Genomic DNA, 26322 nt, shown 5'->3' with positions numbered 1-26322 from the left:
AGTGGAGGTGGTGGGATGAGAAAGACGCCCTGCAGTAGACCAAGCACAGCCGGGCCAGGCATCAGGCATTTAAAGATCCTCAGGTGAATTCAATGTGCAGCCCAGGTGAGATCCATCACTCTGGGGTCAAAGGATAAAGAGCCACGAGGACTTGTGAACGCCAGCAAATCAGCCAGAGCCTCTCTCAAGAGCAGCTGCCTGCCTCTACCCACCTGAGTGGCCCCCCTTCTGGGTAGCTCCCCATCCCTTCTCTTCCTTACTCATATTTTCCTCCCCCTTTCTTTTCCTCTTTCTCCAACCTCGCCTCCTTTTACCACTTACTTTGCCAAAGCTCCCCACCTAGTGTTGGTAGACTTTTAAAACAGTGGCCTTTATTACATATTTATACAGATGGTCCCAATTGAATGGTTTGACTTAACAATTTTTTGACTTTCCAGTGGGTTGAGATGTAACCCCATTGTAAGTCGAAAAGCAACTGTACATCTTTTTCAAAACCAAGACCTAAATCTTACTAAAGTAACTGGCTTTTTAACATAGTGAGTCATTCACCGCTTAATATTTCCTGTGCCTCAGCTTTCCTAATAGGAAAAAAAAATCAGTCCCCAGTCCTGACCTCTAGTGGTAAACAGCCTCCCTGACTCCAAGGACAGCCCCCTACAGACCCCTGCCCTTCATGGAGAAAATTCCAGGACTCCTTGCCCCGTTTGTTGGGTGTCCCTGTGGAGTTTTACAGAACAGAGGTGCTAGGGAAAGATGGATTTCTGCAGGGTTATGCAGTGTGCCCTGCTTTTCTCCTCTGCAAGAATGGTTCCATCTGAAATGAAGGAAATTTCATTTAAACCCTCAGCTGATTACCACCACCAACTGAGCAATGTTAGCTGCATGGCCTGGACTCAGAGAAGGCGGGGGTTACCCAGGCCCACCAGCCACCTGCCAGTACCTGAGGCCCTTCTCCCAGTGCTGCACCATCCAAGGAATGGAAAGGATACTTGCTTTTTGTTTTTCTGCAGGAGATTCTCATCAATGCCGATCTGCATTGAAGCAACCAGGGGGCCTGATATTTGAACCAGCCTCTGTCCTCATATTCAGTTGAGGCTGTGGTCCCAGGGCTGCTAGGTCACACAACTCCAAGAGACAAATTCACATCATCAGTTCATTGAACAGGATCCCCTGAAGTTGTGCAGTGCACAACCTGTGCAGCCCTATGTGACAGGCTTGTGGCCCTCTTTCTCTCATGAGGGGCTCTGACAAGTTGATGAATGATGCCCCTGCTCCTGTTTTTCTACCCAGCTTCAAGGGAAACCATGCTTGTTCTTCTGGACGAATCCCTCCAACTCTGTCACCTTCAGGACCTTGAAGCTTATTTCCAGCCATCTCAGACAAGGGTTAGAAATGAGGTAAGGACTCAGATACCTCCTCACTGAGGAGCGACCCTGGCTGAGCAGTGGATGAAATGTGTACGCAGACACAGGTATGCAGTGTAAAAGCAGCTAGGGGACTGCCCGGCTCAAGTGGCCAAAGTGCAGCCCTGAGAAGCTGGAGCTGCTTGCTTTTATTCAGTGCAGGCACAATGCCAAAAGCCTGGAGCAAACACTGGAGGTAATTAACATTTATTGTTCCCCTTTCAGGGAAGGTCATGTGCATAGATGATCAAAAGTCAGTTCCTGGTCAACATAAGTAAACAAGCCTGTTTAAGATAAATTCCCCCACACTCCCTTGTGCCTACTCCTTGCCCTCTGCCTCAGGGTTATAGAACAGCTGTCTTTAGCTATGCTCCTCCGAAGCGATGCAGAGCCTTCTGACCTTTCAGAAGGACTGCTTCTTTCCCTATAGTTTCTCCCACCACTCTGACCAATCTCCTACACTTGTGGCCCCCTTTTTCTTCCCTTGCCTCATGAGGGGCTCTGACAAGTTGATGAATGATGTCCCTGCTCCTGTGTTTCTACCCAGCTTCAAGGGAAACCATGCTTGTTCTTCTGGACAAATCCCTCCAACTCTGTCACCTTCAGGACCCTGAAGCTTATTTCCAGCCATCTCAGACAAGGGTTGGAAATGAGGTAAAGACTCAGATCCCTCCTGAGGAGCAGACATCAAACTGGCCGGGTTACCTTCGGCCCCTCCCCTGCCTTCTTGCTCTGCGTGGCTCCCAGATTCAGTCTTGATGGAGCCTCCCCATCCCCGGCTGAGATCCTCCCTGCACCTCTGGCCAATATCTGGGCCACAGCACTAGCCCAGCTTCCTGCTCCCTGCCCTCGATTTTGTCCCAGTGTCCTCCCAAACCTTATCTGAGCACAAGTGGCATTGCCTACACTTCTGTGTGAGAAGGTCCCCGCCCACTCTGCACAAGCCCACGTTTGCCTCCTTCACAAGCCTTGCTGGCCTGGGGGGACAGACACTGGCCTCTACAACCCTGGGGCTGGTGATCACATAGCTGAAGCAGAGACCTTGTTGTAAGCAACTTTTCATGTGTGTGTGCACCTTTTTCTTGGGAGAGGGTCTATGGTTTACATCAGCTCTTCAAAAAGTCCAAATGGGTTAAGAATCATGAAAGCATTTCATGCTTTTTTGGGGTTAGTGGGTGATGATCCATCTCTTAGAATGTAGGTTCCCATTCATTTATCAAATATTTACTGAGCGCCTACCATGTATCAGCTGCTGCTCTAGGTACTGAGGATACAGCAGTGAACAAAACAGATGGTAGAATGACTTTCTAGGAGCCAGAGACAGCCTGAGGCTCTAATGGGCACTGAAGAAACACTGCAGATTCTAAGTTGTGAACGCTGTGCAGTTCTAAGCTGTGAACCCTATGAAGGTTTTACTGACAAGTTATTGATGACAGCAGGCACAGCAGTGTTGATGACGATGACCACAGCAGGAGCCAGATAAACTCCCAGATAAACCTCTCACTGCTGAACCAAGAGGAGGGGCCGTGGCCTGTGACAGGCAGCCGTGGTGAGGAGGCAGAGGAGAACTGAGATGTCCCCACCCCATGCCAGCCCAAATAACTGGCTCCCCCAGCCCTCGCAACTCATGCCAGCTGGAGGGCTGCAGGTCCCAGGCCAGGCCAAGACACGGGCTGGGCTCCAGTCACCCTTCCCCAACCTGGGAGCCAGAACTAGAGTCTTCTTCCCAGACTCAGGACAGGTGAGGCTTCCCAGCACAGGTGTTCCTGACAGCGTGTCTGTGGGAGAGAGCGTGGAGCAGGGGGCGCAGCCGAGAGGGAGCCCCTGGGACAGGGGGCAGAAGAAACAAGGTCTCAAGTGCTGTTGCAGGGTCCTAGGCAGCTCAGCACTGGAGGCATATGCTCTAGAGGCCGTGGCCAGATGGAGAGGGCCTGGCCAGAATGGATCTCCTCTTCACAAATCTGAGGGCTGCCCACACTAGAGAGGTTCTAGGTATTTGGAGAGTCCCTGGCGGGTCAGGGGAAATGGAGAAGAGGGAGAGTGAGAAACAAAACTTGCCAAGACCCATTGGATGCACCTGGGAAAGAGGCAAGAGCCCAGGCGAGGCTCCCTGTGCACTGCCCATGCCTTGGACTAACCCACCTCCAGGAACTTGCACACCCCCCTGCCCCACATACAGGTGCACATCCTCTCCCCCTGGTGAACAGATGCCCCTTCTAGACACACCCATTTAGCTCCTCGGAATGGTGAGACTATATTTGCATGATGTGGCCACTACACACATGACCAGAGACTGTGGCCCAGGCTCGAAGAGTGAAGCCTGGCTAATTGGCAGGGAGATATGCCCACATCTCCCACCTGGAGCAGCCAGAATGGGCCATCACCCCACAGGCTTTAGGGCGCTGGGAAGAGAAGGGTGATCTGGGAGGAGGCACGAGGAGGCCAGAAGGCAGAAGGAGGGTTAGGATTGTGGAGTCAGCGACATAGGCTGGCCACCCACTCAGCCCCTCGTTGTTCTTGATAGCAGTGCATCCAGGAGCTTGAGGTGGGGTTGGGGCTTGGGCCGCTCTGCAGGAAGTGTGGGTGGATGCATCTCTGCTTTCCATCTCAGTGTAAGGAGGACAGCTGGCTTCTCGGTGCCCTCAGCCCCTGTTCTGTGTGGGTCTGAGGACCTGGGCCCTCTGAGGTCCTTCTGTGTCTGGGGTGGCCCCTGTGGCTCACCTGATTCTCTCCACACCCCTCTGTGAAATGAGTGCTGTTCCCTTCTGCCCTACATCCCCAAGAGCCCCTGGAGCGATCTACTGCCCATCTTCTCTAAAAACACACAAGGAGAGCCCTGTCCCAGTCCAAGCTGCAATTCTGCAAGAGCTTTCCGTGGCCTGGGGCACCTCGAGGCAGGTACTGGAGAGAAGGGAAGCAGACCCTGCACAAAGTCCCCATCGCTCCTCCCTCTACAAGCCCTGACCACGAGCAGTGTGTCTCCTCTCTGTCACAGTCCTCTGCCTCCTGCCTTGGTCAGCCCCCAGCCCTCTCCCGAGCCTGGTGCCGGTCCAGAGCCAGCTGGAGGGCGCACTTCAAGGTCTCCACGTTGTTCAGAACGTTGTAGCGACTGAGGGCCACCAGCCGATCAAAGTCCTGGGGCTCGTAGGTGAAGTTCATCATGCCATAGGGGGTGTCTGGCCTGTTGATGACAAAGTCCCCAAAGGCCTTCTCCTCAGCTGTTTGTCGCTCCACACCTGTGGGTGGGGGAAGCAGAGAAGAGGCCAGGATGGAGCCCTCTGTGGAACTGGCTGGAACAGCCCAGAAGTCTTCCTTGTGCAGGACACCTGGCTGGCTCCATGCGGGCCCTGCTTGGGCCACGTCTCAGCTCTCAGACCCCCCAGGAGGGGCTGGCCCCCTGTGAACGCTGAGACCCAGGGAGCAGAGGGCCACAGGGGCCAGCTCAGGCCCACCAGGAGGCGTGCTTAGTGACATTCTCCAGGGAACCCATCCTCAGAACAGCGTCCTGTCACCATCCCAGGGCTCTGTGGATCAGTCCCAGGCCCGGAGCTTCCCTTACCTGGGGCCAGGTGTGTGCGGAAGGTACGGTTCACAAGGGGGAAGTGCAGCACGATGGGGCAGCGGGGGTCCTCAGCCTTGGCAAACAGATAGCACTCACGAGCCTCCTCCATGTCCTCAGGGCCCACCTCGATGCTAGGGAAGGGGATTCCTCGGTCCAGGCAGTACTTCTCTGTCATCTTCAAGACCTGAGCAGGAGCAAGCCTCTGACTCTGCCCCTCCTCCACCCTGGCCACTCCCCGCCGCCCTGGACTCATACACACCCAGGCTTCAATGCCAGCTCTGTTTCTGACTAGCTGAGTGACTTCAGGCAGGTGACAGCTCCTTTCTGAGCTGGTTTCTCATGTGTAAAATAAAAAAATTTTAAACTCCCGGCCGGGCGTGGTGGCTCATGCCTGTAATCCCAGCACCTTGGGAGGCTGAGGCTGGCAGATCATGAGGTCAAGAGATCAAGACCACCCTGGCCAACATGGTGAAACCCTGTCTCTACTAAAAATACAAAAATTAGCTGGGCGTGGTGGTGTGTCCCTATAGTCCCAGCTACTCGGCAGGCTGAGGCAGGAGAATCATTTGAACCTAGGAGGCAGAGGTTGCAGTGAGCCAAGATTGCACCACTGCACTCCAGCCTGGTGACAGAGCGAGACTCCGTCTAAAAAAAAAAACAAAAACAAAAACAAAAAAAAGCTCCCCATCGAGTGGTGTTGTGAAGATTAACAATAATCAGTAATGATCATCAGTCAATCATCCACTGCCTCAACAGCATTCCGCCATGGTCCTCCAGGAACCACCACGGTCTTCCCTTCTCTCACCCCTCTCTGCTCCCTATTAGAAGCTGATGTCAGTTTCACAAGGTTGACACGCAACAATCACAGAAGGTCCATGTCAGAAGAGGCTTCATCAATCCCCAATCAATCCCAGGCTCTCACTGGACCCAGGACAAGGAGGAGACCAAAGAAGGAAGGGCTGCTCCAGCAGCACCACCAGCACCCACATGGGAATGGGGGCCTCCGTCCACCACCCAGCAGAGTTGGAGGGACTTGCTGCAGGGCTTCTGCATCAGAGGGGACCCTCATGGCTCTGTTGTTACCATGGTAACAAAGGGGCCACAGACTCAGGTCCAAGCTGGAGTGGGGAAATCTGTCATGAATGGGCAGAGTCTAGAACTGGGGGATCCTCTATGGATGAGGCTAGAAGATTCCTGGGGACCCTCTTTGGCCTCCTCTTCCCACGCCCACCATAATGTCAGCAATTCTCCTGCAACTGGGAGACCTGTGCTGCCAACAGCATTCAGAAGGCAGCCCCTCACACACAGAGTAGAACCCAGGCCGTCCACAAAGAGCAATCCCCACACACCCAGCCAGTCCCCCTCACCAGAGCCTTCTTTCCCCTCCTCTCCTCCCTCACCCTGTCTGTCCACTCACTGCAGGTGCTCCCCACATCCCTGCCTCCCACCTCACCTCAAAAGGGGCTTCCAAGGAATAGTCGAAGGACAGAATGAGGTCCACTGCTCTCTGAGGCAGCAGAGCCAGTGGGAACGGAGAGTTGATGGCAAAGCCTCCGTCCACCAGGTACAGGCAGTCCCGCATGGGGGTGAGCTGGTTGGGGAAGGCGTCCGGGTGTGTGTCTGCAAGGAACCCATGTGTACGCACAGGGACGAATGCAGTTACTCTTGCTATAGCAACTGCTTCTGTATTTGCATTCACATTTGCCTTCTCTCTGTAGAGTTCTCTCTGACAGCCATGGAGTCTCCTGCCCCAAGCCCTCAGCTCTGCCTTCCAACTTCCAGCAGTACTTAGAGTCGCTCCGCATCAGCCCATAGGCAGCAGGAGACCACACCTCAACCCCCAGCCCAAAGCCAGCACTGGCCCCAGTGAGCCAGAGGCACAGGCAGGAAGGGAAGCCCCCCCATCTCCCACCCAAGGCAGCACCCACCTTTCCAGGCCACGAACTCCCTGCCAGCCACATAGTCCTTGTGCAAGCAGAGACCCCGGGTGAAGTTAAAGCTTTGGGCAGAAGTGAAGCGGGAGGTGAATATGTCCAGCACAGCCTGGGAGAAGGGCCCCTGCGGGGTGAGGAGCCTCGTTCGCAGCCTCGAGGGGTTGTGCAGCTGAGGCTTCTGGCAGTCATCTAGACAGGGGTGGGACAAAGAAACTGAGGGAGAAGTGGCATCCTCCTTTGCCCAGTGGTCCTTATAGTTCAGGGGTGCCCCTCCCCAACAGTGAGCCCTCCCCACATCCCTCCTCCTCCCCGACCCCACCTCCCAAGCCTCTGACCAATGCTTCATGGAACCACTTTGAAACAACTTTTTCTTTTGTATCCTCTATGTTTTGAAAACTGCCTATAGCATTGTATTTACTAAATAATAATTTATCTTCCACCCTTCCGAAAATAAAGTTTGAGTCTATAGCTTCCAATCAGAACTTCGTCCATTAAACTCTGACTGAGCAGTTACTATGCCCGGCACTGAACTAGGCATGAGGGCTGCGAAGGTGAACGGGACCTGCCCTGGCCCTCCCAGGTGCACGGCCTACTTGTGGGGGAAAGTCACATAAAGAGAGAATAAATGATGACAATGCTCCGGGGTAAGGACAACAACAGGGATGTGCACATGGTCCTAGAGGACCACGGTAGTAAGATTCTCAGGCATCCTGGAGGGATGGAGTGGAAAAGGGATGTCTGACAAAACGGCATCTGAGCTGAACTGAAGAACAGAGCAAAAGCGATCCAGGGGAGAAAAGTGGGAAAGTGCTCTGCACCGTGGGGCTCCCATGAGCCATTTAAGGACCAGGCTGAAGAGGAGCCACTGAAGAGGAGCGGACAGAATATCAACCCAATACCCAGTAGTCCTGTGCCGAGTGGACCTAACTGGATCCCAGAACAGAGAACTCAAAGGTGTGGCTTGATCACACCTCTGGGCATCTAGATACCCTAAGCTAGAAGTCATTTCCTCAGGACTTCCCCGAATCCAGTGGGACAGCCAAGTCCTCCTCTGTCCCCTCCCTCATTCTTCATGTCTCTGCCAGGGCCCTGTTGCTGGAATGTGGTGTGGGAGGGACTCGGGGTCGCTACCCTCACCTGTGATATTCACACCGCCTCTGTACCACTCCAGGAAGCCAAGGCCCGAGCCGGCAGTCTTTAGGAAGATCTCATCCAGGCTGGTGGCAAAGGCGCTGCCCCACACACCTAAGGAGACAGGCACAGCCCAACCCTGCGTCAGCGCCTGGCCCCGGCACCTGCCTGTCCCCAGCCCTCCAGCCTCGACTCACCTTGCAGGTAGCAGATCCGGGGTTCGGGCTGGAGCTGCAGCAATCGCCCCATGAAGAGTTCTGAGCCGAAGAGCTCGGTGGGAACATAAGCCCCGTACTTGGGGAAGCCAACCTCATAGGGCGTGAACTCGCACCACTCTAGGGGCCCGAGTGAAGGGAAAGTCACCAGGGGCTTCCCACCACGGTGCTTGTGCCCAAGCAGGAATCTTAGCCTTGCCAACGACAGGAAGAAGCAGCAGCCCCGCTGTGCTCCAAGGTGCCCGTGTGCAACCACCTCCTCTGGGTACCCTGATCACCCTGGCCTCTCACTCCCACCTCCCCACCTCCTCTACCTCCTTCCTTCGTCTCCACACCCAGGCACCTGCAAAATCTTCCCCACTCATGTTGGTGCGGACGTTGACGCTGGTGTAAATGGGGTAAGGGTTCTGACCCTGGCGGACCGCCTCCTGTTGGTCAGACAGCTTGGCAGGATTCTCCTGGGCAGGAAAGAAGAGAGGCAGCTTGGCCGCTTGGCCTTTCAGGAGTTCCATTCCCCATCCCCACGGCCTGGGGCCGGCACCCTGCAGGGTGTGGCGTGCCTACAAGAGAGGCTTTGGGTCGCCAAGGCCAGTGCTGTAAGGACAGACTTCTGAGGGACAGGCTTCAGGCCGCAGCCGAGGGGAGCCCACTGTGGGTCTGTATAATTCCAGGGACTATGGGAACACCCTTCCTCCTTCTTTACTATTCAAAACAGCGTATCAGAACACCAGGGAGTCAGGGTGACATGGTTAAAGGCATTCTTGAAAAGCCAGTCCAATTTCTTTAAAAAATAAATTACTAGAAAATGTGGATTATTTAGTTAGAAATGAGAAATCACTTGTGATATCCACCCACAACTGATCTCCACACACAGGGTGGTGGGGAGCAGCTCTGAGTCTTATCGTCTGGAACTGCAGCTGGGTCTGAAGTCCCAGGAGCAGCCAGGCAGCGTGAGTTATGGCCGAACTGGCCGAGGAGTAGGTGTGGTGCTGGGCCTCACTTCCAGGTGTGGGCTGAAATCACTTTCAAAACATCCTGAGACCAACTAAAATCACTATCTCTGGAAGGGGGACCAAAGCATGGGTGTTTGAAAAGCTCTGCCGGTGATTCTAATATGCAGCCAGAGCTAAGCGCTGCAGGCCGGGCTCCTCCTCCCCAGGGGTTAGGAGCTAGGGAGGCAAAGTGGCGCCAGCCCACCCTGGAGTCACACTCCTGGCCCCAGGGGAGCCGAGACCTCAGGAACAGCTTTGTAAATCAGATCTTAGCCTGAGGGATGAGGCAGAAGGAAGGGGTGGGTGGAAGGAGTGGAGAGGAGCCTGTGTATTTCCTTCTGGCTCTTCTCTCACCTCCTGGTACAGGAAATACTCCACAAGGAGGCCCCAGAGGTCGATGAGGGACACGCTGTGGCCACTGCGCTCCCGAACCCCCAGTTCCTGAGTGTAGTACTGTAGCCGCTCTGTGGACAAAGCTCCCATCTTACTGCTGCAGACGTGAACCTGGGCACGATCAATGGGGCCCTGCAAGGCCACCTGGGACCAGGCTGGGTCCCTGTAGAGTGTGGAGATGCACCTGGGGATGGGGGGGGTGTGCCTGAGTCAGGGGCAGGAAAGCACAGCCACGGGAGAGAGGCGTGCAGAGTCTGTGAGTGGCCCTCCACCCCCACCACTTGCTCTGCTGCCCTGCAAGCAACCCCACTCAGAGGGGCGCTTGGGACTCAGCCTCTTCCTGCCCCTCCTAACACCCTTGGAGACAGGATCCCAGCCCCTCAGGGACTCCTTCAGATCACCAGGTCACAACCCCACACTTTGTGGGGTCTCCTTTACCCTGTGCCCTGCCCCCACCTCACTTACCAGGTGGACCCAGAGACCCCACTCAGGTAGGTCACAGTGTCTAGAAGGCCGAGCTCCTGCAACCCTGCCAGGCTGCCATACAGAGAAGACATGGCTCGGGTTCCACCACCAGAGCCCAACACAGCCACTACAGGCACCTGGGTACAATAATAACAAGGATAATGACTCCGACTACCACCGTCATTTACGTATTACTGCCTATACATGTCAGACATTATTCTAAGAGCCTTACACGTATTATCTCGTTGAATCCTCACAGCAACCCAATGAGAACCCCATTTTTGGCCGGGCATGGTGGCTCACGCCTGTAATCCCAGCACTTTAGGAGGCTGAGGCGGGCGGATCATGAGGTCAGGAGATCGAGACCACGGTGAAACCCCGTCTCTACTAAAACTACAAAAAAATTAGCCGGGCGTGGTGGCGGGCACCTGTAGTCCCAGCTCTCTGGAGGCTGAGGCAGGAGAATGGCGTGAATCCGGGAGGCGGAGCTTGCAGTGAGCTGAAATTTTGCCACTGCACTCCAGCCTGGGCGACAGAGCGAGACTTCGTCTCAAAAAAAAAAAAAGAGAACCCCCATTTTCCAGATGTTGAAACTGAGGCACAGGAAGGTTAAATAATGCGCCCAAGATCATACAGTTATTAAGTGATGAGCTCTCACACCTAAGCCGTACGGCTCCAGAGATAGCCCTTAACCATTCGACCTGGAAGATATAGACCTGGAAGGTACATCTGATTCCCCAAAATCAGCTACAGCAGGTTCCTCTCAACCGTGGCACTCTCGATATTCTTGACCAGGTAGCTCTTTGCTGTGGGGACTGTCCTATGTGTTGTAGGATGTTTAGCAGCATTTCTGGCCCCCTCTACCCAGTAGAAGCCAGCAGCCTCCCTCCACCTCCCCTCTCCCCAGCAGCAACAACGAAATTGATCTCTACACGTGGACAAATGTCCCCAGGGGTGCGGTGGGGAGGAACTAAATTGTCCCCTGTTGAGCACCACTGAGCTAAAGTGACAAAGGCCAGCAAGCAGCATAGACCTGCCCCCAGACGCCAAAGGTGCCCAGACGTTTTAAGGTCTCCTCAGGATCGGAGGTGCCTGAGGGGTCAGAGTCCATGCTTTTGGTTGCTTAGCTTTCCCAGTAAGATTTGGCTCATTCCACTCTGGATTTTTGGTTCTTTTCCCTGTTCTCTTTTCGTCTCCTGTCTTGAGAAAATGCTCCCTAGCCACTGCTCACAGAAGGCGCTGTCGCTTCAGAGTGCTGGATGAGACAGAGCAGACACCTAGCACAGAGAGGGCACACATATTGCCCCAATGAATGATCTAGGCTTGTCAGCGCTGGGCCACAGTTACAGCGTCTCCTGAGGACTCAGGCAGCCAGGAGGAAGCCGGCAGCCTACTCCTGATCCCCTGCAAGTCCCTCTCTCAGCACGCCTTTCCTCCTGCCTCCCGGCCACAGGCTGGCTGTCTCTATACCCAGAGGATCCCAGGGACCCCCAACCTCCACATCCCTTTGATCACGTTACGGACTCAACTGTCCCCCTCCAAATTCCTGTGTTGAAGCCCTAACCCCCAATGTGACAGTATTTGGAAACAGGGCCTACAAGGAGGTAATAAAGGTGAAGTGAGTAAGGGCAAGGCCTTCAACTGATAGGACTGGGGTCCTTAGAAGAGGAGGAGGAAGAGACCCCAAGGCGCATGCTCTGCACACATGCACAGAGGAAGGGCCACATGAGGACACGGCGAGACAGCTCCACTAGGAAGAGGATAGGGGCCCCAGCAGAAACCAACCCTGATGATGACACCTTCATCTCGGACTTCCAGCCTCCAGAACTGAGAGAAAAGTCATTTCTGTCATTTAAGCCACCTGGTCTGTGGGGTTTTGTTACGGCAGCCCACACAGACCAAGACATCCAGCCTTGGCCAGGGCTGTTCGGCCCTAGTCCCATATGGGGTCCTGGCTCTGCCGATGGTGCCCACAGCTCAGGCGAACAGGCCAACCTCCTCTGGCCCCTCTTAGCCATGCTGGTCCTCTCAAGGGAAGAGGCTTGATTTGGTCCTAGCGGCTCTGGGGTCCAGCTCCTCCTCCATTCCGTACCTGGCCACTGTCCGGAGCCTCACTCAATCCCAGCACCTGCTGCAGGGCCTTGGACACGACCTGCTTCCTCCTGTCCAGAAACTCCTGCTCCCCATCACAGAGGTCAAAGCCAAGGCGTAGGTCTAGGTCCCCGGAGCTGCCTCAAGTGGGGTGGGGTGGTGGGGGGGGTTCTGGGTGACTGTCCAGTGGAGGAGAGCCTTCGGCCCAGCCCAGGTCTTTCACAGGAGCAGGTCCAGGGGATCCGCCCACCAGCACCAGAACCAGGGAGGGAAAAGTGTCATCCCCACCCCACAGCCTGAGCTTCTTGGGCAAGAGAATGGAGTACGTTGGGGTATGTCCCCACACTTCTAGCCCAGCCGCAAGAGGCCTTCTGCCTGGAGTCCTACTCACCTCATTTCCACCTTCATACTCAGAGCCACCTCCTGGCCCTGAAAGACACAGCAGCCCCAACCCTGAGCTCTCTGAGCAGGATTCTCCCAGAGAAATGGCTCCCCCACCTGCAGCCCCTGGGGCCCCGCGATCTCTGGCCCGATGTGGACATTATAACTGAGCTCTGGGCTGACCTGATCCAGCCACCCTCTTGGGTCCCTCCTCCAGACCTCTCTTGGTGGTCACAGAGAGCAGGCAGGGGTCCCTCTGGCACCCAGATAGAGCCTTACCTCCCCCAGGGCCACAGAACACTGTTCCTCCTGGCCTAGGGGCAGAGAGGAGAGCAGGATGCCCCCCTCGCCCAGCTTGCTGGTCTGAGCCTCTAGCTCCGTGCTGGGGCCACTCTGTGGAGAAGAAAACACCCAAGAAGCTCTCCAGCAGGGAAGAAAAGTCTCCCCCAGCGTGGCCCTGGAACGCCCGTCTGGGCTGAGTTGGATCTGCCGTCCTGGCGGCACACTCACCTGCACAGCTGCCAGCAGCTCCAGCAGCTCCACGTGTAGCCTGGAGCTCAGCACTGGGTTCACGTGGAAGGTAAAGGTGGGTGGGAGGCCTGGCTCTGTGGGAGACTGCAGGGGCAAGAGCTGTGGCTTCTCGTAGGCCCCAGGCACTGCCAGCTGGAGCTGCCTAGAGCCTGAGAGCAGAGGGCCCAGGTGGGTGCGCAGGTGAGGGGGTGAGTCTGTGTCTGTGCGGCTTATGCTGGCAGCGCCCCAGCAGCAACCCCTCCCTTCTCTTCCCCTAGGACATGCCAACTCCTATTGCCCTGCTCTCTCTTGAGCACTGTTGATAGAGAAAGCCTCCGGAAGGACTCTTGGGTCCTCTAGCCTGCCCTGGTCAGAACTGGGACTCGGGAAGGGTGGGAAGCACACAAATGCCTGGAGGGGAAGGCAGGGAGCGGGGAGGGAGAGGGGCCCTGCCCAGAGCCTGTGGGGCTGATGATTTGAGATGATTCTATGTTTATTATAAGAATGAGCAGTTTTCAGGTGGTGGGTCCCCCTTGCCCCACTTCAGCCTCTTTACTCCTTGTGTTGGAGGTTTGTGGCCCGAGAGAAAACCAGTAGGCTGCAAGTTGTTCCGGCCTTTGTTTCCAAGTGTAGAACGTTGGGAGAGGAAGGTTTGTAGAGGCGGGAGGAGGAAGAATGGGATGCGTGGGTACAGAGAGATGCACGTCCTGGAGAAGCAGCGGAGGGCTAGCCCAGACTGGAAGATGAGGCCCAGGCTGGGAGGAGTGAGGGGGTGGGCTTGTGGGCTCCAGAGCTCCATGCCCAGCTTCCCAGCAGCTTTCTTGGGGAGGAGGCCAGACCCCAGAGAGAAATGGCTGCACATGACATCCGGGCAGAGGGGGCCGCAGACAGCCCCCCAGGAGTCCCAGCCCCTAACACAACATGGAAGCAACAGAGACCCAAAGTTTGCGAGGACAGCAGACACTGAGGGATGAGAGGTCCAGAGGAGTCCCTGCCTTACAGCCCCTCCTTGCACTAGATGAGGCCCAGAGACTCGACATGACCAAGCGTGGGGAAGGAATTCAAGAAAATAAGGAAAGTGATATTTTATTCATGCCAAGGCCTATGGACTGAGATGGAGACGTGCTATTCATAAGAAGAAACCAAATCCGTGGTTGAGAGAACTGGAGTGTCACCGACCTGGGTTTGACCCTGGCTCTACTACTTACTGGCTGTGTGCCCTTGAGCAAGTGTCTTCTTTGGGCCTCAGTCTCATGAATTAGAGGATACTGATTGTGCCTGCTTTACAGGGTTGTTAGGAGGATTATAAGACCCATTAAAATGCTTAGCCCAGGGCCTGCCTCAGAGTGAGCCCTCAGGGTTCCCCGGGCAGGACTCGTCCTGCAGGCTCAGGCTGTCAGCACTGGAAGGGGCCTTCGCTGTCACACAGCCACCGCTGCTATCCCACATCTGGACTCCTCTGCCTGGGTGGCTGCCCTCTGTGGCACTGGGTTTGACAACCCCAGTTCTTCATTTCCCCCGTATTCTCATTCTGCCATGTGACTTCAGCTCCTCCCGCTAAAGAGGCCAACTATAATCCCTGCCCTCCAGCTTTGAGTTCAACCCTGTTTTGGCCAATAACATGTTAGGTAGTGGCCAGGCTGTGACCAGGCTTAACAAGCGCTTGCTCAGTTGGGCTTGCTCTCTTTTGCTTCTGTCGATGCCTTGAGAACATGCCCAGGCTAATGGGCTTGTCACAGGAGGCAGAGGAGAGACGCATGGCACAGGGCTGGGCCACCCCCGCCAAGCCCAGCCCGGCTGACCGCCAGGTGTGTGAGCCGAATAGATGCTGCTTGTATGCCACTGAGATCATGTGGGTGTTTGTTGTAGAGCAATAGTTGGGCAGATACAATCTCTTTGCTGGAACACTTCCAGGGACAGGTTGTTCACTGCCTCCAGGGGCAATCCATCCCCTCGTTAGTCAGCTTTGAGCAATGAAAACTTTAAGAACTTCCTGCCCCAGACCCACCTCCTTGACATCAGTAGTCCCAACCCCAGGAGAGAAGGCAAAAGACCCAAAGCCGCTGAGCAGACTCACCATACTCTTCCCGTGGGGCTGTCCCATCTTCCCGGAGAGTGCCCTGGATTCTCAGACAGGGGTGAGCCTGAGGAAAGCAGAGGCCTGTGGGAGCCAGACAGCCCACGGCCCCAGCCAGGATGGAGAGAGGGAGGAGTGCCTAGGGCAGGATCTGGGAAACAGCCATAGCCCCAGCCAGGATGGAGGGAGAGAGGAGTTCCTGGGGCAGGGTCTAGGAAACAGCCCTCCCAGGACCTGGGCCTCATGGGTAGGAATCTTTTGCAGCAGCCCAAGGTCATACCCAGCCCCTCTCCCCAGACTCAGAGGAAGTGGGCGCTGGTGGGAAAGGGGGAGGAGTTGAGAGGCCATGACAGTGGCTGCTCCGGTGGTCTCAGCAGCCAGAGGCACAAGTGAGTAATGTGCTGTGTGGGAGTAGGAGGCTGGGGTCCTGGGCTGTCCACCAAGTGCTTGGCAGCTTCTTGTCCTTCCTCTCTGGAGGTGCCTCCCTAGCATGTCTCCCCTCCGAGGAGGGCTTAGGTGTCCCCTCTGGAGGTGCCTCCCTAGCATGTCTCCCCTCTGAGGAGGGATTGGGTGTCCTTCAGAGGCAAGTGGGCCTGATGGGCCCTGTCACGGGTTCCTCACTGCCCCCCAGCCTGGAACAGCGCCAAGCTCGCCTTCCCCACTCACCACCAGAACCCCGTTGGTGATGACTTCAGATGCAGGCACCTGGCTGCAAAGGATGAGGAATACATGGGGAATACATCTGGCCCCATCATGATGGCCTCTACAATCATAATGTGACTGAAGCAGCGGGCAGAGCATGAGGAGCACAGCAGGGTTTGGGGTGGGGTGAGCCTGCCGTCCAACATGCAGATGGCTGTCAAGACCAGGCCATCACCTCCAGGCCAGGCCTGCAAGGCCAGTGCAGGACATGGTGACTGGCACCTAGGAGCTGCCCTGACTCAAATCTCTGAGTCTCTGAGGGCGTTGGCTCTACCAGAACTCACCTCTTCTCCAGAACAAATTCCACCTGCAGCTCTTGTGAATCCTACATGGAGGGGGAGGGAGCACCAATTTTTTCAAGGCTCCAAAAACCTCCAGAGCTGTTCCTGCTCGCCAGCCCTGCTTAGCTCCAGGGTCTAGAAGGGGAGACTGGCATTGTGGCTTGTCATGGACATAGTAGGGGCAGTGGTATCTCCATGGAGAGCCTCACTTATTCCAAAATATGTGTCAGGCACTGCTCTAGACATTAAGAATTCAGCTGTGACTGACACAGGCAACACACAGCCCTCAAGGAGCTCATATTTTGGTTTCATGCAAGGAAGATGTATTGGAGGGAAACCTTTATAGGGTCAGGGCTGCGGGATGGAGGAAGGTCTGCCTTGGAGGCTTGGCCTGTGCTGACTGGAGCCCCCTCTTCGGTGGCCCTGTGCTGGGCCTCCCCTCCTCCAGCTGGGCTCTCTGCCAGTACTGGTGGGCTCACCTGGTGGTTGAGTGGGAAGGTGTGTCTGTGAGGTTGGCCACACTTGAGGTTCCTTAGGTCAAACAGGAGCAGGGAGAGCTGGTCGCTGCCCAGGATGTCCTTGTCATAGAGGGTGAGCTCCAGGACGTTCTGGGGACAGGGCAGGCAGGAGGTCGGAGCATGAGGTAGGACAGGAGGGTAGCTGTCTGAGGAGTTCCCCTCCTTCTGCAGCCTGGCCCGCTGGCTGGCCCTCACCTTCACAGCACCATGGATCTGGTAGTGGAAGGTCTCATTCCACTCGGGGTCACTGCTGTTGGCCACTATCCTCGTCTGGGCAGGGCTGGGGGACGCTGTGGGCAGCCACAGTTGCACATAGCAGTCAGCTTTGGACACTGCAGGTAGGACAGGGAGGGGCCGGGGTCTCAAGCTCTCATTGCCGAAAAGGTTTCCCGGGGGAGGCTAGGGCGGAAGGGGAAGGAGCAGAGTAGGGAGGGGAAGCTGCCCATGTGGCATGGTGGGGTGAGGAGGTGGAGGGAGAGCCTTGATGTCTTTCACTCCATCTTGATTCCACACACCTCCCATTCACCTGAACAGAAATCCTGCAGCAGCCAGTTGGAAAGATCCCATGGCAGCAAAGACCATTAATTCCAGCTACTGCCTGATTCAGGCAGTAAAATCCCCTCCCTGTGTGGGCACTGGCATGGAAAGCTTCCTGAGAGCACGTGCTGACTTGTAGCCACAGCGGGCCTCACACACTCACCCAGGGTGGCACTCCCAGGCACAGGGAGGAGGCCGAGTCTGCACAGCTGTCCCCTCCAGCCCTGCCTGCCCTCACCTCCATGGTCAGCACCAGTCCCTCCACCTACTCCACACACACACGCTCTCACACACACTCTTGCACTCATGCACGCACACGTGTGTAGTACTCTCACACTGGCACACACACGTATACACACACTCGTATACAGTCACACACGTATACAGTCACACACGTGTATACACGTGTATACAGTCACACACACGTATACACACACACGTATAGAGTCACACACGTATACACACACTCATATACGTGTCACACTCGTATACAGTCCAACACACTGGCACTCACTGTCATGTATACACACACATATACAACACGCACACACACGCATGTATACACACACGCACTCACGTTCACACACACTCACACATATATACACTTCCACTCACACTTGCACGCACACATTCCTACATGTGTATACACACTCACACTCGCACTCACACACACTCGCACACATGTATATACACACGTGGTCCCACACACTCGCACTCACACACGCACACACTTGCACACGTGTATATACACTCGTGCTCCCACACTCGCACTCATACGTTTACACCACACACACGCACTCACACACATATACACATGTACTCACACTTGCACTCACACATACTTGCACACATGCATACACACACGTATACTCACATGTATACACACTTGCACACATGTATACACATGCACTCTCACTTGTACTCACCCATGTATACTCTTACACACACACACACATACATACGCTCTCTCTCTGTTTGCCAGCCTGAGCTGAGCTCTGAGGAGGCTGCAGGGAAAGGACAGGGAGAAGGGTGGAGATGGGGTCACTCACGCAGGTCTGTACCCCGGATGTTTGTGGCCCTCAGCACCTTCACCTGGAGGTCATAGTATGGGTAGGTTTCCCGCTGCAACAACAGAACTCCAGGGACTCAGTCAGCTAGTGTGAGCCTGATCCCTCACCCCATTGTTCCCCTCGTCCCATCACGGAGCAGCAACCTGGCATAGGGTCACTGACGTCTCTGTGCCAGGGAGCAGGGAGACCTTGGCAGGGCCCAGGCATTGGGAGTTCAGCACCTTCGTGATGTGTCTGGACCCTGGAACCCATCCGGTCTGGGTTCAAATCTAAATCCAGCACGGAGTCACTGAACTAATGACGGCTGTCATGCACCACACACCTGCAGCTCCTCTCAGACCCTCGCGCCCCCACTCTAGCTTGGGAGCGGCTGTGAGAGCTGTGCTAATGTTGTGCTTGAGAAGATTAAATATTAAAAGAGAAAACTGTGACACCCCCTCCTTCACTTGCTCCCTGACAGAGGCTCAAAGACCGTCTAGGAGGCAGCGAGCAGGTGAGCGGAAGCCGAGAGTCACCAGCCGGCCGGTACTGGTCTGACGAGTCGCCGAGCAGGTTGCAGCAGCTGGGCTCAGGAGAGATAACATCAGCATGCTGCCTACTGGGAGGGAAACTCTCCCCTCACAACCCCACTAGCTCCGTGGACTCTACAGCCAGGCTCGCGCATCCTTGGCGAAAGCCAACCCACCCCAGACAAGTGTCAAGTGAACTAACCCTCCATTTCCTAATCGGAGGGAGCTATTTTAAGGGCCAAGGTCTAATTCAAGCTCTGCCAGGTAATCTAGAATAAACAGGTCCCACCCCAACTCAACACCCAGGGCTGGGGCTGGTCTCAGTCTTCACAGGGCACTGCAGCTCCCAGGACTCCCCCAGTCCGGGTTTCCCAGGTAATCTCAGGTACGTTACCCGCCAGTGCCTCCACAGAGGGCCCCTCTTCTCTCTCTTCTGAAGCAGCACTGCCCCCAGAAGGGGCAGCATCTTGCCTGCCAGCCACCTTGGCCAGAGTGCCCAAGGCATGGCTGGGCAGCCCAGGCCCCAGCAGGGAGCCCTGCCTGTGCTCCTCTGGTTGCACAAACTGCTGGCTCAGGTGTGACAGGCAGCACTGAGCTGGGAGGGTGGAGCTGCCTGCTCTGCAGAGGACTCAGGCTGGATGGCCTGCTGGAGGTGGAGTTTGACATGCTCCAGGAAGTGACTGGAGCTTAATTTTCCCAGGCAGGAGGCAGCTCAGTCCCTCTCCAAGAGACTCTTGGAGTCTCTGGTTAGCACTCTTGTTCCCAAACCCAGCCCCCTGGTTATAACTGGGCTGTTGGTGATAAATAGACACCAGAGCTATTTCCAACAAGACCTCTAGGTGATGCTGGCACAGCTGGCCCAGAGACCAGCTGGCAAGTGCAAATCAGGGACGAGTCTCCTCCAGCTGTGGAAAAGGCCTGAAACTAGCCACCCTTCAAGTCCCACCTTCCCTGCGGCTCTTGAGCTGAAGCCTAGAAATCTCTGCTTCAGTGTTTCATCTAGGCTCAAAGATGTTTCTCTCTATATATATAGTTTCTAATTATACTTTAAGTTCTATAGTACATGTGCACAACGTGCAGGTTTGTTACATATGTATACAAGTGCCATGTTGGTGTGCTGCACCCATTAACTCGTCATTAGGTGTTTCTCCTAATGCTATCCCTCCCCCGACCCCCCACCCCAGGACAGGCCCCGCTGTGTGATGTTCCCCGCCCTGTTTCCAAGTGTTCTCATTGTTAATTCCCACCTGTGAGTGAGAACATGCAGTGTTGGGCCGGGCGCGGTGGCTCACGCCTGTAATCCCAGCACTTTGGGAGGCCGAGGCGGGCGGATCACGAGGTCAGGAGATCGAGACCATCCTGGCTAACAGGTGAAACCCCGTCTCTACTAAAAATACAGAAAAATTAGCCGGGCGTAGTGGCGGGCGCCTGTAGTCCCAGCTACTTGGGAGGCTGAGGCAGGAGAATGGCATGAACCTGGGAGGCGGAGCTTGCAGTGAGCTGAGATGGCGCCACTGCACTCCAGCCTGGGCGACAGAGCGAGACTCCGTCTCAAAAAAAAAAAGAACATGCAGTGTTTGGTTTTCTGTCCTTGCGATAAGTTTGCTCAGAATGATGGTTTCCAGCTTATCCATGTCCCTACAAAGGACATGAACTCATCAAAGATGTTTCTAATCTCTCCTGACCGCCCTCATTAATTCTCCAAACACCAACAGCCTGGTGGGTGCCAGACCTGTCCTAGGCCCAGAAACGCAAAGATGACAAAGGTGAGGTGGGCCCACCCACATCCTGGGGAAATTCAGTCTCATGACTCCCTGTGGCTTCGGCCCAGGCTAGCTTCCTGGGTCAGTGTACAGTGTCCAGATACAGACAGGCATATGGGCAGGAGGTATAAATAAGGATAGGCCAAACAACAAGTCTGCCCGTCCTTCAGCGACTAGAGAACGCTTTAGCGTTCTCTTCGGCTGTTGTAGGCCTTAGGCTGCAGATGGAGGTGATGACCGCTCTTCTGTGGACCACAACTATTGAGGTGGCTGAGACAGGCACAGTCTCCAGGAAGAGTGCGGATCTCAGGGGCCGTGAACTGTGGGAGGGAGAGAATTTCTGTCCCTCAACTAAGATTCAGTCATCTCCACTCTTCCCAAGGCCTAGAGTCGCAGGCTGAAAAACACAACATCCAAAAAAGATGAAAAGATGTGATTCAACTCCAAAATGAACTGAATGGGCAAGTTCAGACCAGAAACTCCCCCAAAAAAGGAATGTGTGACTGCCAGTGACCAGGCCCCAAAGAAGGGCCTGTTTCTGCTTTATTTGGATTGTGAAGCCAAGACATGGCCTGGGCTCTAAGAAATGAGAGTCCGGCAGTTGGTGACAGCTGTGAATGTATGCAAGGGACCCGCAGATCCATACAAGAGGAGAGGGCACAGAGCTAGCTGGGGGCAGAACCAGGCTGGGGCCCTAGCTCCCGACTGATGTCTTTCTGGCTGTACCACCCTCTTCTGGAAGTCATCGGCCCCACTGCACAATAAAATCATTGCCCCTAGTGCCAGATGTGACAGAGACAACAAGGACTACATTTTCTCTTTGGAGTTGGCCAAAGTGAACCAACACTTCTCCACTTCCCAAACACCTCTGCGTCCCTCCATCCCAATTCCTTCATCATGGGCTACAGGAAGAGGCACCAGGCGCTACTACATGACAGGGGAAAACACTTGGATCTTCCAGAGTGCCAGTGTGTCCCGCAGAATTCTGTAATGATGGATGTGTTCTGTATCTGTGCTGCCAACTCATCAGCCATGACCACACTGGCTGTACCGCGTGGCATTTGTAATGCAAGTATTATATTCCTTTTTTCTTGGTCACTAATTGGCTTATTCTTCTAAGTTCTTTGCTAAACTACTATCTTTTCCTTGTTATTTTCATCAGACTCCACGGGAGGGGGAAATAAGAGACCCAGACAGGCTTGGTTTCTTGCTTTATTAGGTTTATTATAAGGAGCAGTGATGAGATCTTTATCAGTCCTCACTACAAAGCTTTCATCTCCAGCCTTCTCCATAGCTCTGTGGAGGGCAGAGAGTTGAGGGAAGGAAGAACGGAGTTTGGGAGCATGGGATCATGTATGTATACCAGGAAAGAAAACACACATTCTTTATTCTATTGCTTCAAACACAGTTTGTGAGAATGAAAGAGAACAAGCACAGCTGGCCAGGAAGGCAGGGCACACGTGGCAGGGCAAGTTCCTGCTATCCAGGGAGGTGGCCCAGCGCTTCCCTGCTGCTCCTGGAGGAAGCAGAGTCCAAGCTGGCCCAGAGGAGACCCCGGGCAGCACTGCTTCTGTGTGGGTATGGCCAGTCGGGACGTGGCGCCACACACTGCTCCTCTGAACTCTGGTGAAGGGCTGCCCAGCCTCACAGGCCTGAGCACAGTCTCCCACGCCTGTGAATGGGGCCAGTGGCACTCACTGTCTCTTTAGGCCCCCACGGACGGTGTGCCTGGGGAAGCCTAGTCTACTTACCATCAGCACGTTGATCTGTCACGCAGCATGGAGCCATCGTTTACAAAGGACCACGGCATGTCAAGGACAGGCCACTGAAACTGTCGGTGCTGGGCACCATCACCCACCCTCACTACCATCGAAGACACTGGTACAGTGAGACTTTGAGTCTGCAAAGACCCCAGGGAGGACAGGAGGCAGGGCCACTCTCCCTGTGTGTCCTCATCCTGCAGTGCCTGAAACTCCAGCCTGTGCACCTCTGGCAGGATCCCCCACACTGCTCCACAGGTTTGGCGGTGAGTTACTTTTAAACCAGCATGCTGCTGTTCTTGTCCCCCGCGTCCTCTCTGCTGTGCCTGAACACCTCTCAGGAACGCTTGGCAGCATGCCATTGTCAGTTCCAGGTTCACTCATCCCGAGTGCTGCCGGGACCCACTTTCCTGCGCTATCCCAGTACAACCGTCCAACCACACCATTGCCGAACAAAGCTGGGGAGCGATGGCCGGGGCAGGCTGTAAGGCAAGTGAATGGAAACTGGCTGGAAAAAGAGAAAGGCCCAGAGCACAAAATCGCCACGCACAAAGACTAAGCCAGCTCGCCTGAGTGTCTGGTGAGTGAAGACGGAGCAGTGACCTCTGTGGGAACATGTATCTAGGGATCACGCATACCCCAGACAGGGCAGGCCCATCCTCAGGAGCTGCGGTCACACTCAGCCCGGCCTGAGGCGAGGGATGCAGGGCCTTGCCTAGGCAGAGGATGGTGCTCTCCGAGGCATCTAGGTATGAAGTGTATGGCCAAAGAGGGTCTATTTACAAGATACCTGACAATCAACTAGCACTGTATTCCTAGAACCGACACTTCCCCTTGCTTCTCATCTTACCTTGCTTAAATATTAGTCATTCCCAGAGTCAGGGAAGTGGGAGAGAAAGCCTGGGTAGGGCAGTGAGGGAAGTGATAAACGGTGAGAAAGAAAAGGAGACTGAAAACTAACAGGGCGGCTACTGAGGGGTGCAGGGCACGGCTACTATGGGGATGTAAAACGCTACACAGAACGCGAGCCATCGGGTCCATGCGACCAGGAGCTTGAGTGCTGTTCTCTCATGGAACTCTCCAGTGAGCCATGCTGAGGGGTCCTTGTGAAGTCGTGTACTTATCTTAATAGAAAAGCCCTTGATGAACAACCCCATGGTTACAAACACTTGTGACAAGTTTCCTTGCTCAGGTGAATGGTATGCAAAGGCAAGATGGTGCACCTCCTCCTGACCAAGCAGGTAGTGAATTCTCTGGAATTGCCCACAGCATAATGGTATAAGGTATAACTAATCTCTTTTCCCATTAAAAAGCTGGCAATGCCAGACCATGAGTCTAATTAATTCAGAGTTGTTCCAGGGCACAAGATAGCCAGTAGTGTCCAAATAGGGAGCCTTGTGGTGGTGGCAGCCAGGATTCCTAAGGCCAGGTGCTCCTTCACCTCTCTGGGAGAGCCAAGCTGTCCATCTGCTGGATCCCCAGGATGCTGGGCTCAAGTGTCAGCTGGGTTTACCTCTTTGGAACAGAAGTAGTGCACGACCACTCCATTGGGGTACCTTGCAAACGCACTGCAGGGAAGAAAATGGCTTGGGAGTGAGGACTGCCTTTAAGTGACCACTTCTCTGGCAGCGGCACCTCCTACAGAAGTGGCACATTGCTGGGGGGCCATTCCAGAAGCAGCCCACCCAAACCTCAAAGAACAGCCTGTCTGAGGGGCTCTGGATTTCTGTAGCCATCATCTCTGTCAAATAACCAAACAGAGGATGAGGTGCACACAGTTAAGAGTGCATGGGGTATTTATTATGCAAAACACACGGCATATTAAAGATGGGCAGTGCACCAGCCCAAAGCTCAGCACAGGCTTCCTGAGAGCCGACAATGTTCATCAGAACAGGTTTCAGGCTAATTCTAAAAAGGACAGCGAGTTTGTCTTTCTAAAGAAAAATATTTTTCCAGCTACATAAGAAAAGGGACAAATCACTCTCCTCTGAAGAAAAGGGGACTAACTAGAGTATATGTCTTAACACAGTATGAGGCTGGCTCAGGATCCTACTTGAGTCACAATGCAGCAGCTTGAAAGATCTTTTTCTTCCTTCACTGGATCTTCCTTAAAATATAAGAACTTTCCGCTGACCTACATCTCTTGGGCACCCACTATATCAGTTTCTAGCTTCAAGAGGGGAAGAGCTTTACGGACAAGAATCCAACAGCTCCATACCAGACATGGCAGGTCTTTAAATTCTCAAAGCCCACCCCCAACAGATAGAAGAGGCTGCTCTCTGAAGGCTCAAGAACTAAAAGTTGTCAGGACAGCCAGCGGCCATGTTCTCCTCCTCTGTTAAAGGGCAGAAATCCATCCTGAGTGTTCTCCACCCCCGGGAACCTCCACAAAGCCCAGATGCTGCACAGGTGTGAAGGAGGCTCACCTGTTGCCAATCTTCTTCTTACACACCATGCACACCTTCTCCTCTGTGATGATGCACTTCACCTGCTGGTGTAAAATCCGCTCTTCTTGGACCTGGAAGAACAGGGGGATTGAGGAAGAAGTTCTATGGTGTGGCACCCAGAAACAGGAGGCAGAGGCCGGCACTGTTTCCTCTTTCAGCCGTCACAGATTCTTCTCCCTACAACGTTGGCAATTCAATGTCAAGCTGCCTACTGGATCAGCTTGAGCTGCACTGTAGAGGCTCTGCCTTGGTCGGAAGGGAACACGTGGACACTGTCTCATACTAAAAGTTAAAAGCCCACCCTAGAGTTTGGAAGGCCCACACCTACCCTCAGGAACTCTGCATGGAGAAGGTTCTTGAGCACTTGATTGAACCGTTTCTTTTGTGCATTTTCTTCCAAGACCTTTTCCAGGAAGATGCGTATGTCATTGATCTGAGTGTTTGCTGGCAGAAGGTTGAGGGCCTAGGGACAGGAACAGAGATACGGACTGGGTGAGGCGGAACAGGAGTGAGAATGAAGAAATGTCTGCAGCCATGGAGCTCTTGGACCCTAGTCCCTTTCCGCATTTCCTCTTCTCATTCGGTGCTCCCTGCAAACGCCCTCTATCTCCCTAGGAACAACTCTTGACCTTGGTGGTGTCCAGTTTGCTGTGGTGCAGCTCAAGGACCTGCAGAGCGGCCTGGAGGTTGGCTTTTGGCTCCAGTAGTTCCAGCTTGATTGGCCCCAGGCAGTGAATGCTGGGGGGCGACAGGTACATCCGAAGCAGGGACAGATACACCTGTCTCAGAGAGACACGAGCCACGTCAGGCTGGCAGCAACCCTCCCAGAACCCCCAGCACCGAGCATGCCTAATGATTTGAGGGGCTCGCCTACAGTAACAGCTATCACTGAGCATGTAAAACTCGTCATTTTCACCTTTTAAATTGGTAAGGTCAAACAGGCAACTGAAGATGTTAATTAAGGATTGCTTTTTCCCTGACAGAAAAAACCAAATGCCTTGTATTCGTTTACCATTATGTCATTTACAAAATGCTACCACTGTAAAATAATTCAAAAAGATTCCTCATTTCCTTTGGCTTTAAAAGCTGAGACCCCGTCCACATTTTTGCAGGAGGGGATAGCCTAAGGTGAGATGCTGCATTTCCTACTGCTGCCAGTACCACAGGCTTTCACAAACTCAGTGCACATTCGGGGCCAGATGATTCCTGGTTTGGGGGCTGTCCTGTGCATTGTTTAGCAGCATCTCTGGCCTCTACCCCCTGGATTCTGGCAGCACCCCTGTCCTCAGTCACAATCAAAAATGTCTCCAGACATTGACAAGTCAATGTGTATTCAAGATGTAAGTACATCAGAACCATGACAGGTTCCCACTCGACAGGCAGACCTCATAATTTATGACACAAATCAAGAGAGTAAAGAGACAGGAGTGCTATTAATAATCACAGGGATGACAAAGATGTACGCCAGAACTACCCCAAGCACACCAGGATGAATGGTCCCTTGCTGTCCCTCAATACACACATGCAAGATCAATCAGAGCCCTGACTCGTGCCCTGTCTTATTCTGCCACTCCTATTATT

The 26322-nt window shown here is 54.4% G+C and overlaps 2 protein-coding genes across 3 annotated transcripts in view; both read right to left on the bottom strand.

Annotated features, from left to right (window-relative positions):
• Positions 1 to 1474: 1474 nt before the first annotated feature.
• Positions 1475 to 19363, bottom strand: PLA2G4F (phospholipase A2 group IVF). The gene is made up of 20 exons (XM_055276937.2): positions 19166 to 19363; positions 18242 to 18314; positions 16851 to 16987; positions 16617 to 16745; positions 16141 to 16181; positions 15821 to 15863; positions 15155 to 15221; positions 13078 to 13247; positions 12847 to 12960; positions 12578 to 12615; positions 12188 to 12323; positions 10096 to 10232; positions 9592 to 9814; positions 8589 to 8703; positions 8228 to 8365; positions 8037 to 8144; positions 6894 to 7088; positions 6419 to 6585; positions 4963 to 5149; positions 1475 to 4639 (listed from the first exon to the last, which is right to left on the bottom strand). The coding sequence occupies exons 1-20, from the start codon at positions 19274 to 19276 to the stop codon at positions 4419 to 4421; spliced, it is 2550 nt and encodes an 849-aa protein (XP_055132912.1). The 5' UTR covers positions 19277 to 19363; the 3' UTR covers positions 1475 to 4418.
• Positions 19364 to 21733: 2370 nt separating this feature from the next.
• Positions 21734 to 26322, bottom strand: part of VPS39 (VPS39 subunit of HOPS complex) — a 56422-nt gene continuing 51833 nt past the window's right edge. For both annotated transcript variants that reach the window (XM_055278847.2, XM_055278846.2), the window contains 4 exons: positions 25371 to 25520; positions 25070 to 25204; positions 24721 to 24812; positions 21734 to 23862 (listed from right to left, as the gene is read on the bottom strand). In XM_055278847.2, the coding sequence (XP_055134822.1) occupies positions 23787 to 23862; positions 24721 to 24812; positions 25070 to 25204; positions 25371 to 25520 (453 nt within the window). In that variant the 3' untranslated portion in view covers positions 21734 to 23786. The remainder of the gene's footprint in view (positions 23863 to 24720; positions 24813 to 25069; positions 25205 to 25370; positions 25521 to 26322) is intronic.

Source organism: Symphalangus syndactylus, chromosome 5, assembly GCF_028878055.3.
Source record: "Symphalangus syndactylus isolate Jambi chromosome 5, NHGRI_mSymSyn1-v2.1_pri, whole genome shotgun sequence".
In the NCBI taxonomy this organism is placed as follows: domain Eukaryota; kingdom Metazoa; phylum Chordata; class Mammalia; order Primates; family Hylobatidae; genus Symphalangus; species Symphalangus syndactylus.
This window is presented reverse-complemented; position numbering and strand designations above follow the sequence as displayed.

What these genes read in the sequence shown, in the direction of transcription:
- PLA2G4F (XM_055276937.2), bottom strand. Translation starts at nt 19,276, where the DNA reads ATGCCTTGGGCACTCTGGCCAAGGTGGCTGGCAGGCAAGATGCTGCCC. An exon ending in AGATCCATGGTGCTGTGAAG is followed by an intron (nt 16,746 to 16,850) that starts GTGAGGGCCAGC and finishes CCCTGTCCCCAG; the next exon opens with AACGTCCTGGAGCTCACCCT. An exon ending in TCACCAACGGGGTTCTGGTG is followed by an intron (nt 15,222 to 15,820) that starts GTGAGTGGGGAA and finishes TGCTTTCCTCAG; the next exon opens with GCTCACCCCTGTCTGAGAAT.